Source organism: Bos mutus, chromosome 13 (assembly GCF_027580195.1).
Source record: "Bos mutus isolate GX-2022 chromosome 13, NWIPB_WYAK_1.1, whole genome shotgun sequence".
NCBI lineage: Eukaryota > Metazoa > Chordata > Mammalia > Artiodactyla > Bovidae > Bos > Bos mutus.
Genome location: NC_091629.1, coordinates 74,393,035 through 74,413,672, shown reverse-complemented (window position 1 = coordinate 74,413,672; position 20,638 = coordinate 74,393,035). Strand labels below are relative to the sequence as shown.

The following is a 20,638-nucleotide window of genomic DNA, read 5'->3' as shown; positions in this document are numbered from 1 at the left end:
TATTTCTCTCAATTTTTTAGTGTTTCACAGTGTTAAAAGAAAAACAGAAGCACTGTCACAATAAAAAATTTTACCTGTGTTATTAATCATTTTCATGAGTGTCCTGTTACTCAGAACATTTCATTCTTTACAATTCTAAGTGGGGCCTCCCCCTCTCTTCTCTTAAAAGAAACTGTGTTTCAAATAATTACTTGCTCTTACACATCTGCGGAGAAGGCGATGGCACCCCACTCCAGTACTCTTGCCTGGAAAATCCCATGGACGGAGGAGCCTGGTAGGCTGCAGTCCATGGGGTCGCGAAGAGTCGGACACGACTGAGCGACTTTACTTTCACTTTTTACTTTCGTGCATTGGAGAAGGAAATGGCAACCCACTCCAGTGTTCTTGCCTGGAGAATCCCAGGGACGGGGGAGCCTGGTGGGCTGCCGTCTATGGGGTTGCACAGGGTCGGACACGACTGAAGTGACTTAGCAGCAACACATCTGACTTACCTACAGCCCATATGCCACAGCACTTCAATTATCAAATGCGGATTCACCACTTTCATCAAATCAGTCTTGTAGACGGTCTGACGTTTAGAAACACCATAAATTTGGGAAGGGGGTTACCAAATTTCCTCTAAATTCTAGGTCACCCTACTCTTATGGAGGACTTCAGTAGAACTGGGTTTTCAGAACACGTGCAGACTAGTATTGCCCAGATTCAAGCGAACGCTTTAGACCAGCAGCTTTACCTGAAGCAACTGGCGGAGAGAAAAGTAAGATGACGGACTTTGATTAACATCCACTTGAACTTGCTTTGATGCAAGTTCTTCAGTTTTCTATATAAAGTTTTGGCTGCTCACTCCTCCCCGGGTCTTCAAACTCTTGAGTAGTTCATTTTGCCTCTGTTCCTTCCAGACTTCACCGAATCGAGTGAAATATATAGTTTCTACTACAAGGTCGAGGAGCTGATAGTGTATGGTTTGGAATCATCACCTAATCCTTTCCCTTCTTTCGGTTATATTTGCCCACTACGAGGAACTCTTCAGTTTCTGTGGTAAAATCGGTCCAGACGGGGCGATGAGAGCGAGCGAGTGCTGATTGACATCCCTCCCACATATACACCTTTAGGCCCTGCGGCAGCGTTGCCCGTCTGCAGTCACCTGGCGCACCTGGCCCTCCCCATAGGCCACGCCCTCGGGTTCTCCCTGCGCAGCGAAACCGGAGTGAAGCCCAGCTCTTCTCAGAGTTCCCGGGTGGCCGCCCCACGCCACGCCCCAGTCGTGAACCACCTCCAGCCCCCTCGCGCCCTGGCTCCACCCCCTCCAGCTCCCCAACGTCTCCGGCGTCAGGCCCGAGCCTGCGCCTGCGCCTGCGCCCTGGGGCCGAAGTCGGGGCGCGCGGCCGCTGGAAAGCGGAGAGCGGCGGGCGGTGCAGCCAATGGGAGGCGGCGCTGGCTAGCGGCTGGGAGGCGGGGCCTACGCGGGTGTTAGGTTAGCGCGAGGCGTGACCTAGTTGACAGGCTCTGAGGTGCTGCTGTGGTGGCGGCCGTGGGGCTGAGGCGGGTGGGAGCTGGAGCCGAGCGCGGGCTGAGGGAGGAGGGCGGCGACTGGAGAGCGGCGAGCGGCGAGCGGCGCAGGACCCGGTGCCTCTTTCACTTTTTCCCTCCCGAGTGCCCCCTCCCCACCCTCCCACTCCACACACACCCTGTTTGCCCGTGAGCCTGGGGAACTTGCAGCTTAAAGCCAGCCACCCCCACGGCAACATGTACCCCAGCAACAAGAAGAAAAAGGTGTGGAGAGAGGAGAAAGGTAACCCGGCCGTCGAGTCCTGGGGGGTCGGGCGGCGGGGTGGGGTGGGGGCGGGGGTCAGGGGTCTGTGTGTGCCTCGGCGCGCTCCGCCCGGCTTCTGCCTCTCGTCCGCCCAGCCGGTGCCGCCTTCCCGCAGGTCCGTGTGTGTACACGCGCGCACGCCGGCGTGCACGCGCCGCCCCCGGGCACCTGCGGCTCGCGCACGTGTGGGCGCACGCCCCTCTCCGCCTCCCGCTGCGCCCGGTCACCTTCGCCGGGACGCCGGCGCGGACCTCTGCGCGGCGGCCCCTGGGCTCCGCCGGGCTCCCCCAAGCCCCCCGCCCTGTGCCCGGACCCCAGCCGGCACTCTGGGATTCCCCGCCTCGGTGTCCCGCGGACACGTGCCCGCCGGCCGACGGCCGGACTGCAGCTGCTGATGCTGCCCCGCTCCCGCGGAGCCTCAGCCGGTCACCCGTCGCCTCGCTCCCTTGTGCTCCGCTGGACGGGCGTCCCCGCCTCTGGGTATTCAGTCAGGGCCTTTTCTCCTGCGCCCGCCGCAGTGTGACTTTTGGAACCTGGATCTCCGGGGAATCCTAAAGCGAGCGTGTCTGGTCCGCGAGGCTAGGTGTCTTTGGAGAAGTCCGAATGGGTTTTTCTCCGCAGTGCTTTTCCTCTATTCCGTCACGGTCTGAAGTTGCTCCGAGTAAGATTGTGAGACTAAAGTCACTCAGTGAATGAGCCCACCCCTGAGTTTTGTGCAGATCCAAGCTTGCCCACCTCAGCTAGGTTGACGGCGGCATTGAGGTCGATAAGACATTGAAATGTGCGACTCAACTATCTTTTCTCCCCTTCTCCTTGTTTCTCTTTGGCATCAGTTAGGCAATATTCCAAGAGTCTCTGCAGTTTTTTCTTTCTTTTTTAAAAATTAGCTAATTATACAGAAATGTAGTAAAAAGTACTTGCAGTGGTACTGCTAAGATATATACTAAACTTAGTATATCGAATGACAGAACTGCAAATCTCTCCTAAGTACCTTACCTTCTTTATAGAGCAAGGATAAAAGAGTGACTAGAGTGAAAGTTGATTTCCTTGATGATAGATGTTTAAAACCTGTGGATTGTTATTGCAGCTCCTGGTCTTTATAAATAAGGCCAAGCAGCAGATGAAAGAAAGGGAATGAATGTGGAAAAAGAATCCTTTAATATAAGGCTTACTTCAAACAGTGCATGAATAAAGGGATTAATAGGGATTCTTTTTTCCACATTAACTACTGGCAAGAATTGACATAGCATAACTGAAGGACCCAATTAAAAGGGTCTTTAAATATTGACAGACTAGGTTGTGTACCATTTAATTATATTTTAATGATTATGGACATATATAGAACTGAATTTTGGTGTTGCAAAACAAATGCTGTTGATATATAAAGTAGTGTAAAATAATTTTGCTTTGTTTTCCCAGTAGAAGTTACTTGAATTTCAACAATTTACCTTATAAGCTTTGAAAAATCTTTTATGCCCATTTTTATTGATAATCTTGAAATATTAGGTTGGGTATTACTGATAATAATGAAGGCAGAATAGTGAAAGACATGGAGATTGTTTTCAATAGATGAATAATTAATGAAATTATAGCAATTACTGAAGAACTATCTTTATTCCATAATAATGTTCCTAAAGTCACAATGTTATAATAGTCCTTCATTTAACATCTACACTGTTAGACTGTGATAAACAAGCATTTTAGAAACTTTAATGTCTTGATTTTTTTCTTCTCTTACTTGTAGTAATAGGAGAAAATATTACCAAATTAATATATCCTAACAGAGAAGCAAATACACGGTTAAAGAAGGCATTTAACAAAGTAAATTTTTCTCTTGTCCAAAACTAACCTATTTTTGCATGAAGTTGAATGTTAAAAGAGAAAGTTATTATGGCCTTGAACACGTTTTAGTGTGTCAGTGTCTTAATTAGGATATCTATTTTTGGAATATGTAGTATATATAATATTTTAAATCAACTATATTTCAATAAAATTTCTGTCTATCTTATGTTGTACCATCAAGAAGGAGATAAGGACTTCCAGGATCGTAGTATTAAGGATGGAACACATTACCTTCTTCTGAATTGCACTGAAGAGGGTATTATCGTATTTTTGTAGCTATTATTTAAATCTAAAGGAAGGCTTACCTACCTCATTGAAATGTCAAGGCATTCTATAAACACATTTTAACTCAGTATATCATATAGTAAGTATAACTGCAAAGCTGAAACATCCCTTAAGGAAAAGTTTTGTGTAAAACTGAAGAGACTGTATATATGACTGTCGCCTCCAGTATGTGTCATTGTTTAAATAAGTAAGGAATTCTCAAGTCCACATAAGTTAAATAAATGATGTTGATCTAATAGTTTGCACCCCCTAATTCAAAAGCACTCCATGTGTGCTATCATTTTAAGTACTGAAAGCTAAATTATCTCAATGTTTTATCTTGTTGTCTTATTTCGTGTCCGTAGTTGAGTTTTTAAGTAAATGGAATGACAGAGGTCAGGTTGCTTTCCCATATATACTCTGATACTAAAAAGTACAAGTTGCTTGTGTAATATTTTTGATCCTGATTGTTGATATTGCAGTATTTCCATATTAGTGATCTGAGCTTTTATGGTTGTGCTTTGGTAAACACCAGTCATCACTTTTATTCCTCTGTGATTATTTCATATTTACTGTTTCCTTCAAGCTTCTTTTTTCACCAAGACCCCAACCTCCTATACTAAACAGATGACATTCTCTTGGTTTTTTTTTTTTTTTTGGGCTGCAATTGGTCTTTGTTCCTGTGCTCATGCTTTCTTTAGTTGCAGCGTAGGGGCTACTTTTGGTTGCTGTGAGCAGGCTTCTCAATGCGGAGGCTTCTCTTGTTGTGGAGCACGGGCTCTGGGGGTGCGGGCTTAGTAATTGTGGCACACAGGGTTAGTTGCTCTGTGGCATGTGGAATCCTCCTGGGCCAGGGATTGAATCCATATCCCCTGCATTGGCAGGCAGATAACTATCCGCTGTACCAGCAGAGAAGTCTGACATTGCCTTTTTTATTCATGGAGAAAATACATGTCATGAACACATGAACAGCCCTAACATCATTCTCCATAGTCTCTTTCTTTCTTTACATGTCCGTTGTTTTCCGCTTTCTTCCTTTTTTTTTAGAGGAAACACTTTTTTTCTTGGTTTCTAAGGTTAACCCATCTGCTTGTGCTCTTTGTATCATCTGTATTCTTTGAGATCTTGTATTGTCATTTATGCTCATTTGGGTATGTTTAGTTTCTCAGTGTCTTTGGGTTCCTCTTCTCAGCCTATAACAATTAAAGTCTTTTCTACCCTAAGGTAGCTTTCCTTCCATAGGGTTCCCCTTGGAGTTGCTATTCTCACTTTGCTCAGTCCCTCATCTCCTGGATCTCAGTTATGCTTTAAGGAAACTAATGTTTCTAAAGTCATTCAGTAATAACAATGATGGTGGTACTGGTATAAAAATACTATATGAGTTCTGTTTTTGTGTGCCCAGCACTATTTTAAGTAACATACTTGAATTGTCTTATTTAATTCTCACAACTTCATGAGGTAGTATATTGTAAGCTTTGAGCTTGCACTCAAAGCTGTCTTGAGCTTTGAACTCTATTTGCCTGGGTTTGAATCCTAGTTGTATTGCTTACTAGCTGTAGAACTTTAGGTAAATTATTCAACTTCTCTCTCTCAGTTGTCTCATCTATATGTTGGGACTAATACCTACCAGCCTGCCTCAAGAAGAAAGATGCAAAGAGATTAAGTTACCCAAAATCACATAGATTTGCATGATTTGGTGTTAGAATCCAGATGGCTCTGTTGACCATTTTGTTCTCTTTTCAGTGTTGTTCTTGACCCAGATGATAAAAACGTGTGGCTTATTAATTTTCATTCTTCCTGATCATCCTGTGGCAATTGACAAGATTTCCCCTCTTTTCCTCATTAAAACCCTTTTCTCTGCTGGTTTCTATATCACTGGGACCCTGATTCACCTTGTACCCCCAGTGACATCTGTTTTATTTTCCCATCTTTGTGTCCACTCCCTAAATGTTGTTTGCTTGACGTTTGCTTTCCTATCTTATCCTTTCCTATGAACTTACTGTAGGACTAGAATTTTAGGTTATGAATTCCAAAATCACTAGGCTGGTTTTCTTTCTCCTGAGTTCCAGATTCTTGATTTCAACTTGAATGCCCTAGAGGTCTTAAATTCAATATAGTGTTGACTCTGGAGTATTGTAGTATTGAATATATCCCATGAAAGCCAGTCCTAGGAGTAGGGAAAAATGTTGCTTCCCCAGTTTTTGTTCACTTGTGCTTACATAAATACTTTTTTCAGTTTATTTCTATGAAAGAATCTTTTAAATTGATTATTTTATGAGGGTTAGATTACCTAAAATGAGATACTATCCTTAAAACCACTTACCTAAACTACTGTACCTCATAGTATGCTGAAAGAGAATTGAGAGTGTGAATATGACTGTCAATAGCTCTACATCATGGAGACCTTTGGTAAAGTACATGATACATGACAGCTGACATAACAAAATGAGTGAGGATGCCAGTGTCAGTTTATACATTTAATATTATTAAATCTTAACTTGTTACTCCCTTAGATTCAAACAGAATTTTTACATTATTTTTCCTCCTGTATCCTAGTAGATCATTTTATGCACCATCTAGGATATGCATAATCAACTTTGTATATTAGTGATGTAGTTTGTAGGATAAGGGCTTCCTTGGTAGCTCAGCAGTAAAGAATCTGCCTGCCAGTGCGGGAGATGTGGGTTTGATCCCTGGGTGGGGAAGATCCCTTGGAGAAGGAAATGGCAACCCACTCCAGTATTCTTGCCTGGGAAATCTCAAGGACAGAGAAGCCTGGTGGGCTACAGGCTATGGGGTTTTAAAGAGTTGGACACACTTAGCAACTAAACAACAACAACAACCCAAAACAGTTTTTAGGGTAAGATTAAACTGCTTGGCATGGTATAGAGATTTCTGTGCATTTTTGTTTTATGTTTCCAGTTACTTTTCAAATTTGTGGCCATTTTCCTCCTTGTATTAATACCTTCATTAAATTATTCTTGAATAGTTTATTCAAAGCTCAAAATTCTCTAAGCTAGGCTTCAACAGTATGTCAACTGAGAACTTCCAGATGTTCAGGCTGGATTTAGAAAAGGCAGAGGACAAATTGTCAACATCTGTTGGATCATCGAAAAAGCAAGAGAATTCCAGAAAAACATCTACTTCTGCTTTATTGACTATGCTAAAGCCTTTGACTGTGTGGATCACAACAAACTATGGAAAATTCTGAAAGAGATGGGAATACCAGATCACCTGACTTGCCTCCTGAGAAATCTGTATGCAGGTCAAAAAGCAACAGTTAGAACTGGATATGGAACAACAGACTGGCTCCAAATTGGGAAAGGAGTATGTCAAGGGTGTATATTGTCACCCTGCTTATTTAACTTACATGCAGAGTACATCATGTGAAATGGCGGGATGTCCTGATGAAGCACAAACTGGAATCAAGATTTCTGGGAGAAATATCAATAACCTCAGATGTGCAGATTACACCACTCTTCTGGCAGAAAGCAAAGAAGAACTAAAGAGCCTCCTGATGAAAGTGAAAGAGGAGAGAAAAAGTTGCCTTAAAACTCAGCATTGAAGAAACTAAGATCATGGCATCCAGTCCAATCACTTTGCGACGAATAGATAGGGAAACAATGGAAACAGTGACAGACTATTTTCTTGGGTTCCAGAATCACTGCAGATGGTGACTGCAGCCATGAAATTAAAAGACGCTTGCTCCTTTGAATAAAAGCTATGACCAACCAAGACAGCATACTAAAAAGCAGAGGCATTACTTTGCCAACAAAGCTCCATCTAGTCAAAGCTATGGTTTTTCCAGTAGTCATGTATGGATGTGAGAGTTGGACTATAAAGAAAGCTAAGTGCTGAAGAACTGGTGCTTTTGAATGTAGAGTTGGAGAAGACTCTTAAGAGTCCGTTGGACTGCAAGGAGCTCAAGCCAGTCCATCCTAAAGGAGATCAGTCCTGAATATTCATTGGAAGATATGATGCTGAAGCTCCAATACTTTGGCCACCTGATGTGAAGAACCAACTCATTTGAAAAGATGCTGATGCTGGGAAAGATTGAAGGAAGGAGGAGAAGGGGATGACAGAGGATGAAATGGTTGGATGGCATCACTGATTCAATACACATGGAGTTTGAGCAAGTTCCTGGAGTTGGTGATGGACAGGGAAGCCTGGCATAGGGAAGCCTGGCGTGCTGCAGTCACCTCTTCGGGAGCTTTCCTTGAGACGGTAGTACTATATAACGGTAGTACTATATAGTGGCTAATGGTGTAGGCTATAGTTGTTGATGGAGATATCTATGTGGATTTTAATGGAAAGCTCTCTTGATTTGAACAAACTGCTGAACTTTGATGTGCTTCATTTCCCCATCTGCAAAATTGGGATAATTATACCATCAGTTTTGCTGAGTGTTGGAAAGATTATTTTAATTAAAGTATACATGTGAAGGTCCTGGCACACAGTGAGTTCTTTATAAATGACATCAGCTGTCGTTAATTCTAAGTGTTTAAAAAGTGTTATAATGTTATAATCAAGACTTATAAAGTATTATTTATATCACCTCCACAAAGGTATTATTAAATCGAAAGGACATTTTTATTGTTGATGGCATCATAGACTTAAGGAGTATCTTGGTGGTTGCTTTTCTTGTGCTTTTAGCATTTGTATGTATTTATCTTAGGATATTTTATTTTATTTATGTAGCTATTATTTTTTATCTTACCCATTTCCCCTTTTGTCTTATGAACTCCTCCAGAGTTAAGGTCACCTTTGTACCTGCAGTGTATAAATGTATCATTTGGCACATAGTGGACTGTCAGTAGATGTCTGAAAGAGCTTCTTTCTGGACTGTCACAAGAATGTTTTCCTCATCAGGCTTTGATCTTTTTTTTGCCTGCTGAGTGTTAATTTGACTCCATTCAAATATGGAGTCACTAGATTTGTATTTTGGTATTCTTCAAGCCCACATCAACTCTTGGTTAATTTAACATGGTTAATATTTAAATTATAAAATAATTCCTGAACTTAAAAGTTAAATACAAATGGAGATTCTGCTTTTATTTTGCAAGAACGTTTACTGAAGATGACCATAGAGGAGAGACGCAAAGAATACATAAGGGACTATGTTCCCCTGAACACCATCCCATCGTGGAAAGAGGAGATGAAGGGCAAGAGCCAAAATGATGGTAAGTTTCTCAGAACATTTTTTCAGGTAGATACCATTCCTATTTGTTTATGACCTCTGCAGGACAATTGGTGATAGAATGGAATAACTGGCACTTAATAAAGAGATGTCATTTTTGCTATATGAAATAACTGGTTGTCATTTAATTGTTTTTAGCAATCTACCCTGTGTTATTTAAACTTAAATTGTATTAACGTAATTCATGTTTGGAAATATACCACATTTATGTGGTACTTTTTTACAGTTACTTTAAAAAATCTATTCTACAGTAGTGTTTGGAACAAATGATATTAGGGATATGCTGCTTTGGTGGGATGGCCTGTTGGGTTTGTTTTGATTAGGTTCATTTGTAAAGTTATTTTAAGAATTGGATACAGTTGAAAGAGTGTATTAGGAAGAACAGAGAAAAACCAAATAACATTTCATGTAATTTTAGAGAAGAGTTTATATGTTGTATGATATGTTATGTTTACTTGTAAAGTATTTGTATGACAAAGTTAACTCACTCTTAAAGTTTTTATGATCTAATGAGAGTCCAGATTGTTTCAGGGAAATATATGTGTTAGAATATAAATGAACTATTAAGTATTAGGAAGGTATATGGAAACAGTTCTACAAAAGCATAAGAGATTTAATGGATGTTTAACATATTATCTGTGAATGAATACTCATTGGTGTTAATAGTCTGAATGTGAAATTTAAGAAGAAATGGTGTTTTTTAAGGATATATAAATATTGAGAATGAAAGCTGATTTTATGAAAGGGACTTAAAACCTTCTAATTTCATAGATTGTGGTTTTAGATTGGAACACAATCTTAGATTGGCTTCCCTGGTGGCTCCAGACAGGGAATTATAGAGTATTCTATGGACCCAGATCAAGAAGATTAGCATGGAATTCCTATGGGCAAAATCTGGGAAATAGCAGCCAAATTAGCCTTTGGTGTCTGTGCAGAGAACATGTTTACCTCAGTGTTTGGGCTTTAGAGAGAATTTTGTTTTTCTAGGAAGGCAAAGTCTGTGGGCTCCTTTAGAGCTTACTCTGCCTGGAAACATGTGTGACCTTGGGCAAATGAGGTAGTGGCTGTACCCCAGGTTCTTTTGGGGTCACTGAACAAGCTGATTGAGATATACACATCTGACCTGCTTGCCCAGTGTCTTCAGCAAATGCAGTTGTTTTAATAATGGTTGAATTAAGACATCATTGAGAGAAGACAGTGCTGTGTAAAGAAAAGTGTATAGATCACAAGGACAGATTTCTGGGCCTTCTCTGAACTAGGGCCATGTGCCTCTTCATGTTTTGGTCTAAGTTACTAATTCTTTTGTTTATGAGAAACTGATAGTGAATACTTAAGCTCCACTTTTTGTGACAGGTGAATCTGTCTTTTACCTTTGCTTCATTTATCTGATTTTCTTTCTTCATTGCTGTTGTAGGTGGTCATTTTCTAAGGATGATGATGTATTTAAACAAATTTTGCATCCTGAAACAGGTAGATTTCTGTTGCTGCCAGAATAATTGAAAAAGCAATAGTGATACGCAGGCTACACTGCCCAGTTTTGAGTCTGCTCACATCTGTGTAGAGGCTTGACCTTTATGTTGGTTGCTTCTATTTGAATATTCATCATGAGAGACTTTTGGTTGAACTGGGTTGTTAGAGAACTCAAGAGTTGGGTATTTTCAGAGATACCACAGGCCAAAATGTTTCCCCCAATCAGAAAAGATACATTGAATAACACCTCACATTGTTATTCCCTAACAAGAGCCTATTATTTAATCATTTCTCCCAATATGAGCTCTATAAGTGATTTACAACTGCTGTCTATATTTCATTTTTTTCTTCAAGTTTTTTGATTGTGAATGTTTTTCATGAGGAACTAGGTGGTGTTATCAAAATTGTATTTCCATTAAACAATGTTGTATTTCCATTTAATGTTACTGTATTGTGACCCAGAAATTGGTGACTGGTCTCTTCTCTTTTTCATGAAATGGAATAATATCTGTTAATTTCTCTGCATTATATATATCTTTCATTGTGATTTCTTCCAGTGTTACCTATCCAGTGCTCAATTATACTGAAATATTAGTCAAAAGAGTTTTGGTATTTTATTAGTTTGAAAGATCCTTTAAAAATATAAATCTTTGAAAAATGATAAAGGACAATTATGTAGTAATATTTTTATATTTTATTTTTGAGTGTTTAAGCCACTGCTTGTAAATAGGTATGTATTAATATATAAGTAGGTATTGGTATTTATAATAATTTAACCTTTTAAGTATAAGATTTCAAACTAAGTTTTAAAAGACATTTGTTTATGGGTCTATGTCATTTAGTTTCTGATTTGTAGGAAAAGAATACTATTTGTTGGGCTAGCAAAAGCATAATATTCCAATTTTAAGTTAAATAGTTTATTGTTTATTATCTGCGTTTTTATGGAAGACCATTTTGGCCTTGATGTTCAGGATTACATGGAATGATCTCAAGCTATTGTTTAAAATTTTTTTTCTTAATTTTGTTCAGTTTCCCTTTAATTAAATGCTTCTTATTATTGTAATAGACATTTAAATAAAAATGAGGAGAGTGGCCAAATGTATTTGTTGTAATTTTAAGCTGTCTTAACAAAAGGAAACCAAAAATTGCCAAACAATATAAAATCAATGTTTCTGCAGAAAGAAAGAAGCAAGTAGATGATATTTTTTACTTTGACTTACTAGTTTGATAATATCAGAAAGCCAGGGACCCATAGATGAAGAAGGAAATGGCAACCCACTCCAGTATTCTTGCCTAGAGAATCCTGTGAACAGAGGAGCCTGGTGGGCTGCTGTCCATGGGGTCCCACACAGTCGGATACGACTGAAGCGACTTCACAGCAGCAGGGACCCATAGAAGAAAGAATGGGAGATTACCCAAAATACTGATACCCCAAAACCCATTTGCTTATTATTCATGGTTATATTTGTCAACTACTATTAGTAAATCTCTGAAATTACATGCTTCTGATTACTTCTTCCTCTAGTTAGCAATTATGTAATAATACTGTTTCATTTGTCAGTTGCTCTGTTGTAGGGAATTTTAAAATACTTGTTTCTCCTATTATACTGTTTCTCTAGCACCTGTAATAGTGCCTTATGCCTAAGTGGGCTCAGTTAATACGTTGCATAAGAATGCCTCAGAGGTTAACAGTCTACAAAGGACAATGCTTTTTTTTTTTTTTCTTCAAACTTTAAAATGAGCATTTACTTCACTCTGTATAATAGGCTCCAGTTTCATCCACTTCATTAGAACTGATTCAAATGTATTCTTTTACACTCTTTTGGACTCTGTGGGAGAGGGAGAGGGTGGGATGATTTGGGAGAATGGCATTGAAACATGTATAATATCATATATGAAACAAATCGCCAGTCCAGGTTTGGTGCATGATACAGGATGCTTGGGGCTGGTGGACTGGGATGACCCAGAGGGATGGTATGGGGATGGAGGTGGGAGGGGGGTTCAGGATGGGGAACACGTGTACACCCGTGGTGGATTCATGTTGATGTATGGCAAAACCGATACAATATTATAAAGTAATTAGCTTCCAATTAAAATAAGTAAATTTATATTAAAAAATTAAAAAAATAAAATGAGCATTTAAAAAGATATATAAAAATAGACTAGTATAATGAACCTTTATGTGCCCACCATCCAGTTTCAGCAGTTAATAATGATTAGTTTTATGTCATGTATATCCATGTTCCCTGGACATTTCTCCTAGACTATTTTGGAGCAATTCCTGTATATCTTACCAACTTTATCTGTAAATACATGTATGTATGCCTGTGCATGCATCTCTAAAAGGTAAGGGCACATTTTTGTTATTTTAATATAACCACACTACTACTGCACCTGAAAATTAAGAATTCTTTAATTAAATGTCCAATTAGTATTCACATTTTTCTCATTATCTCATAGTTTTGCTTTCTTGTATGGTTGGTTTGCTTGAGTCAAGATCTAAACGAGTTTCACATACTGCATTTAATTGATATATTTCTTAAGTCTCTTTTAATCTGTAGTTTCTTCTCTTTCTGTCCTTTTGCCTCTTGCAATTTATCCATTGAATAAAGTAGGCTATTTGTCTTATAGAACGTGAAATTTTGGATTTTACTCAGTGCATCTTTGTTGTGTCATTTAGCATGTTCCTCTGTCCCCCTGTGTTTCTTATGAGCCGGTAGTTAAATCCAGAGGCTTGGTCAGACTTGAGTTTTATTTTTTGGAAAGATTACTTTATAGATTATTATACATTCTTTTTTGCATAATGTCTGGTTATTGCTCTCTGTGGTGATTAAGACTGATCACTAGGTTCAAATATTGTCTGCCTAATCCATTCTTTGTAATGTTCCCTATCAACTTTTTGCCTACTGAATTTAGCAGCCATTGATGACTGATCCATTATTTTATTAGGGGTTGCAAAATAATGTTATTCCAATTTTATCATTCCTCGTTTATTGGACTTTTTTTTTTTTTTAATTTTAAAATTCTTTCCTGAGAAAGAATTCTCTTGTTTTTATTTATTTATTTATTTTTATAATTTACATTTTATTTTTTTTTTATTTTTTAAAATTTTATTTTATTTTTAAACTTTACAGAATTGTATTAGTTTTGCCAAATATCGAAATGAATCCGCCACAGGTATACATGTGTTCCCCATCCTGAACCCTCCACCCTCCTCCCTCCCCATACCATCCCTCTGGGTCGTCCCAGTGCACTAGCCCCAAGCATCCAGTATATAAAGAATTTTTCCTTATCAACTTTTTTGTTTTCATGCAGTACAGTTTATACAGAAAAGGCAAATAAATGCTGTTTCCTTTTATTTGCCTGTTTTCAGATTGCATTGGTTTTCTGAAATCTTATGAAAGTAACCAAAGGTTCTTTCTCTTTGAATCTTTCTCTTTAGTCCTTCTGTTGCTGCATATGGTAAATGGGAATGCGTCATTTAAAGTTAGTACCTGTACAATACATACAATTACTAAACTGTAGTCCTAGGATATAGTAGAAAGACAAAGATATATGAATGGATGGGTAGATATGATATAATAGAAGGATGGCATTGCTTCTTTGTAGGGACAAAAGTTCAGTTCCAAGGTTTAACTGGTGTGTGTTCTGTTCTCTTGTGCTACTTTCTTTGCTAAAGTTCTACTAGAATACCAGTCAGAGAAACATGATTTTGCCATGCTTAAGCTAATTGTCTCTTACTGGTTGCCCTTAGGGAAAATAGCTATAGTTATAGGGGGATTGTGAATCATTACTTTTAATGTTTATATGGAACAGTAAGGGATGAAAACTAAAATAATGAAGATGAGTTAGGTGGAAACTATAAAATTATTTTATTCAGGTATGACAAAATGGTAAAAGGGTCATTTAGAAACTTGATATTTCATATCTTATATGTAATATTCAAATCTGATTTATAGGTCATTTGAAAACATTTAACTAGAAAATACCTGAACTGTGAAGTCTTTTTAAGTCTGAATTTCCATTTTTTGAGGTGTATAGAAATATTTTGAGATTTATGGGTTTACTGAAGGCATGTGTGTTTGTTTCTTTTGATTAACTTAGAAGTTCAGCCTTATTTGCTCTCTTTAACTCACTTCTAGTTTTGAATAATTTTTAAGAGGTGACGGCAAACCAAAAAATATGTTATTTCTGTAAGAGGTGATGGCTGACCAAAGAAATAAAAGTTAAGTCCAAATTCTTGAGTCTCTCTATCACATTGAGATCTTATTTCAATGTTTTGGATTTTGTCATATTTTACCTATGTCCCAAGTTGACTGTTGATATTCAAAAATTATCAAAGAAAAAGTATCTTAGTCATGTTTCAGTTCCAATGCAGAGCCCTGTATTGCTATCCTTAGTAAATTAGCAATAACTATTTCCTGAATGTCAGTATATTTATTAATCACCAGAAATGAGGAAATAAGAATATAATTATGTTGCTGAAAATCAGATGGACGGGGTAAGGGACCATGTGGTAAAACAAATTTAAAAGTTTTGGTAACTATGATGAGGTGGGCTTTGCTACAGATTTTAAAACTATATTAATCACATTATTTTTATTAAATATTTAATGTTGTTTGGAAGACAGGCCACAATTTAAAATGACTGAGTAGTTAGAAACATGGTATTTATAACAGGATTGAATTTAGTAGGGTTATAAAAATCGGAAAGGTATGTTTCCTATTATAGCCTTTTGATATTGATTCCTTTTAATATTTTCAATTTGAGCACTATACTTTAAAAGTAAAATAATCTATAGAAGCAGAAGAAAGCTCAGAGCAGAACACCTCAACTTTATTAGGTACAAGTCTTTTGTTTTCAGTGGGTGGTGATTTTTTCCCCCATTTTTTACATGATCTTAAAATGAATTTAATTAAAAAACAGAAATCTCTTTTTGCCTCAGGTAACTAAGATCACTCAGGGTTATTCTTTTAACATTTATTTGTGAAGTTTCCATTACCTGTGAAGATGTTGCCCAAGTAGAGCTTATATTAGAAACAGATATTTTTCGCTCCAGAAGTGAAAAGTAGACTAAAGACTGGGCTTCCCAGGTGGCTCTAGTGGTAAGGAACTTGCCTGCCAGTGCAGGAGACATAAGAGACTTGGGTTCAATGCCTGGGTTGGGAAAATCCCCTGGAGAAGGAAATGGCAACCCACTCCAGTGTTCTTGCCCGGAGAATCCCATGGATAGGGTCACAAAGAGTTGGATATGAATGACGTGACTTAGCACACAGCACATACAGATTAAAGACTAAAATCCTAAAATGATCTGAATTCTTCTATGAACTGGCCTTTCTCCTTTTGGCCTCTTATTATATCACCCTTTTTCTTGGTCTCTGCATCTAGCCACACTGTCCTTTCTCTTTCTGGAATGTACTGTGCTCCTTCCCACTGCTGATGATTTATCATTTTGTTTTTATCTTCACATCTCAGCTTTCAGTTCTCAGATTGAAACCCTTCTATTCTCCCTGACGTCTTCCCTGAACCCTTGCTCTGAAACAGGTTCCTATATTAAATACTTTCATACAGCATTGGTAATAGTTTGTTTTTAATGTACTTAATCATAGAATTATCTGATCAAGGTTTATCCCCTTATAAAGGCTACTTACTGTGAACATAGGGACCATGTTGTCTGTCTTAACTCTCCTTTATATCCCTGCCATCTAGCATAATGCTTGATGCACAGTAGATATTTAATAAGTATTTGTTTTGTGACTTGAATAAATGATAAACTATTTGCCTGGTGGTATTTCATTTCATACATTATTTTTTGTCTTCTCACCTTTTTTTTTTCCCACTGAATTATAAAGATTCATGTGGGAATGATGGCCTTAGAAATTAATCCAGTTGTTTTTAATGTAGATAATAAATACTTTTCCTGTCTGTAATATAAGGTCAGTCTTACTCTTTTAAAGGTTAGATAGCCTATTGATAAATAACAGTAAAGATTCTACAGAACTACTGTATAGATATTTAACTAGTTAGTTGACCCAAGGATGAGAATTCATGTGTCACGTGCATACATCAGCATTGTATATTGTTATTTGTAGTACTTAGTAACTAAACATCATTATTTTAATTTCTGTGTGCTTAAATGTCAACACAACTTAAGTTAAATGAGTGTAAATGTACAAACTTAGGCCCATTATATAACAACAGTTTTAAGTGTGGAAAAATTTTCAGGTATTCTGAGTGCCTGTATTTTGTAATTATTGATTTTTGACACATAAAAAAACCTAGAAATTATCTTATTATTATATCCTGTTTAAGCCCTTTACTGAGTTTATTGGTTTGCGTCAAAAAAGAACTTGGCTACAGATAAAGAATTAGGTTCCCATGGAAGAATTAAGCTGAGTAAGAGAATTTTGAGGATAAATGACGTTCACACTAATGTGTGAAAATATAAACAATTTTTGTATAGTGGTATTTTGTGTGAAGATGTAAGCATCAGTTTAGTCAGACATTTGTGAAATAAGGTTAACTTCTAAAATGGAGAAAAAAAGAACATGAAATGATATAGGGATTCATAATTCACTACATGGTTTTTGTTTTTCCTCTGCCTTTATCTTATCCTTGGTCTTCTAAACTACTTTCCAACACAGTTTTAACAACACATAAGTTTTATTGCACATTGCATTGTGTGCCACCAAGTGCTATGTAAATTGTCCTTGGATTTAAACTTGTTTTTTAAAATAATGCAGAAACAAAAATAAATTTTTTTTGATACATGTAAATATGACCCAGTTTTGAAACCACAGGATTTAAAGATCTTTCTGTGTATTTTATAGGTCCATAACTTCACCACAGATTGTGTTAGTTTTCTTTTTTAACCCATTAAATGAATTATACAAGTAAGTATGGTTTTACTTAAATCTATTTGATCAGTGCAGACAGATACTTTGAGATAGGTTATAGACTGGTGGCAGCCAAAGTCAACCTTCCCTCCGACCCTCGTCCCCACCTTGATTGTCTTTCCTGTATGAGTCTTCTTTTTTCAAATATTTATTTGTTACATTTTCATATAAGTGTTCAAAATAAGGATTTGAATCTAATTTACTGTTTTATTGAAGCCTTTGGTTTAGGACAAGTTGGGAGTTATTGATGAAGCAAGTAACAAAATATAGGTAATAAAGTTCAATAAACATCCTTATGCCTGGCCATATGAATGCCAGGGCAGAAGATATTTGTGCATTTGGAGGTTTGGAAATACTACATTTTAGTTTGATCTAGCTCCAGAGCAAGTCATAGATTTCAGATTTTTGTTTGTTTCCTGGAGATTGAATTAGGATATATTCAGTTAAGAATCCAGACTATCCCATTGTGGTAATTCTCCCATCAACTTAGATTTGAGATTATATCTGCCATATGAAAATAACAGAGTTAAGAGATTTCCCAAATTTTATACTTCTCCTGTACTAGTGATTCTGTTGGGGTAAAAACTTTCAGGTTTTTTTTTGTTTGTTTGTTTTCCTTTTTGGTATAAGTTGAGGCTTAATGTATCAAATCCCTTATGATTATACAGTGGAAGTGACAAATAGATTTAAGGGACTAGATCTGATAGACGGAGTGCCTGATGAACTATGGACAGAGGTTTGTGACACTGTATCGGAGACAGGGATCAAGACCATCCCCAGAAAAAAGAAATGCAAAAAAGCAAAATGGCTGTCTGAGGAGGCCTTACAAATAGTGAAAAGAAGAGAAGTGAAAAGCAAAGGAGAAAGGGAAAGATATATGCATTTGAATGAAGAGTTCCAAAGAATAGCAGGGAGAGATGAGAAAGCCTTTCGCAGCGATCAATGCAAAGAAATAGAGGAAAACAATAGAAAGGGAAAGATTAGAGATCTCTTGAAGAAAATTAGAGATTCCAAGGGAACATTTCATGCAAAGATGGGCGCAATAAAGGACAGAAATGGTACGGACCTGACAGAAGCAGAAGATATTAAGGAGAGGTGGCAAGAATACACAGAAGAACTGTACAAAAAAGATCTTCATGACCTAGTTAATCATGGTGGCGTGATCATTCACCTAGAGCCAGACATCCTGGAATGTGAAGTCAAGTGGCCCTTAGGAAGCATCACTACAAACAAAGTTAGTGGAGGTGATGGAATTCCACTTGAGCTATTTCAAATCCTAAAAAGATGCTGTGAAAGTGCACTCAATATGTCAGCAAATTTGGAAAAGTAGGCAGTGGCCACAGGACTGGAAAATCAGTTTTCATTCCGATCCCAAAGAAAGGCAATGCCAAAGAATGCTCAAACTACTGCACAGTTGCACATATCTCACACACTAGTAAGGTAATGCTCAGAATTCTCCAAGCCAGGCTTCAGCAATGCATGAACTGTGAACTCCAGATGTTCAAGCTGGTTTTAGAAAAGGCAGAGGAACCACAGATCAAATTGCCAGCATCTGTTAAATCATTGAAAAAGCAAGAGAGTTTCAGAAAAATATCTATTTCTGCTTTATTGACTATGCCAAAGCCTTTGTGTGGATCACAAGAAACTGTGGAAAATTCTGAAAGAGATGGGAATACCAGACCACCTGACCTGCTTCTTGAGAAACCTGTATGCAGGTCAGGAGGCAACAGTTAGAACTGGACATGGAACAACAGACTGGTTCCAAATAGGAAAAGGAGTACGTCAAGGCGGTATATTGTCACCGTGCTTATTTAACTTATATGCAGAGTACATCATGAGAGACGCTGGGCTGGAAGAAGCACAAGCTGGAATCAAGATTGTCAGGAGAGAGATCAATAACCTCAGATATGCAGATGACACCACCCTTATGGCAGAAAGTGAAGAAGAACTAAAGAGCCTTTTGATGAAAGTGAAAGTGGAGAGTGAAAAAGTTGACTTAAAGCTCAGCATTCAGAAAACAAAGATCATGGCATCCGGTCCCATCACTTCATGGTAAATAGATGGAGAAACAGTGGAAACAGTGACAGACTATTTTGTTTGGGCTCCAAAATCACTGCAGATGGTGATTGCAGACATGAAATGAAAAGATGCTTTCTCCTTGGAAGGAAAGTTATGACCAAACTAGACAGTATATTAAAAAGCAGAGACATGACTTTGTCAACAAAGGTCCATCTAGTCAAGGCTATGGTTTTTCCAGTGGTCATGTATGGATATGAGAGTTGGACTGTAAAGAAAGCTGAGTGCCGAAGAATTGATGTTTTTGAACTGTGGTGTTGGAGAAGACTCTTGAGAGTCCCTTGGACTGCAAGGAGGTCCAACCAGTCCATCCTCAAGGAGATCAGTCCTGGGTGTTCATTGAAGGGACTGATGTTGAAGCTGAAACTCCAATACTTTGACCACCTCATGCGAAGTGTTGACTCATTTGAAAAGACCTTGATGTTGGGAAAGATTGAGGGCAGGAGGAGAAGGGGATGACAGAGGATTAGATGGCTGGATGGCATCACCAACTCGATGGACGTGAGTTTGAGTGAACTCCGGGAGTTGGTGATGGACAGGGAGGCCTGGCGTGCTGCCGTTCATGGGGTCGCAAAGAGTTGGACACGACTGAGCGACTGAACTGAAATGTTATCATGCCCATCAACTATATGATAATGGGAGTGATTTCTATTATTTTGTTAAGTATACGTGTGTTCTTTGTTACCTCTGGGAATGCACAGATTTTGGAATTAAATGTGTCTCTTCTCACATCCCAATTCTGCTGCTGAATACCCTACCTGGAGAACCTATGACATCCCTAAACTTGTCTCCTCATGTCTCAGTTACCCCACTGGGGTATTTATTTCTCCTTTTTAAGGTCATGAAGAGAACATAATTGAGATCAGAGCTCCTTCTTATTACAGAACACACCTTCCTCTTGTGTGAAACTTCTTGTGCTCATAGCCAGTGTATAATAGAAGGTAGATTTTTTGCCTATGCTTGTGACTGTAAGTACACATACAGTTTGAATTTGGACTGTCTGCTTTAGAAGGTAGGAAGTGTGACTGTTTCTTGGAATTTTACTGTATGATGTCTAGTGGAGGTTGTTGTGTACCAACC

At 38.4% G+C, this 20,638-nt stretch overlaps 1 protein-coding gene across 1 annotated transcript in view; it reads left to right on the top strand.

Moving 5' to 3' along the window:
• The first annotated feature begins 1,498 nt into the window (after positions 1 to 1,498).
• MACROD2 (mono-ADP ribosylhydrolase 2) overlaps positions 1,499 to 20,638 on the top strand; it is a 2,305,531-nt gene continuing 2,286,391 nt past the window's right edge. Inside the window, exons 1-2 of the mRNA XM_070382044.1 lie at positions 1,499 to 1,792; positions 8,983 to 9,099. Coding sequence (XP_070238145.1) covers positions 1,747 to 1,792; positions 8,983 to 9,099 — 163 coding nt within the window. The 5' untranslated portion in view covers positions 1,499 to 1,746. The remainder of the gene's footprint in view (positions 1,793 to 8,982; positions 9,100 to 20,638) is intronic.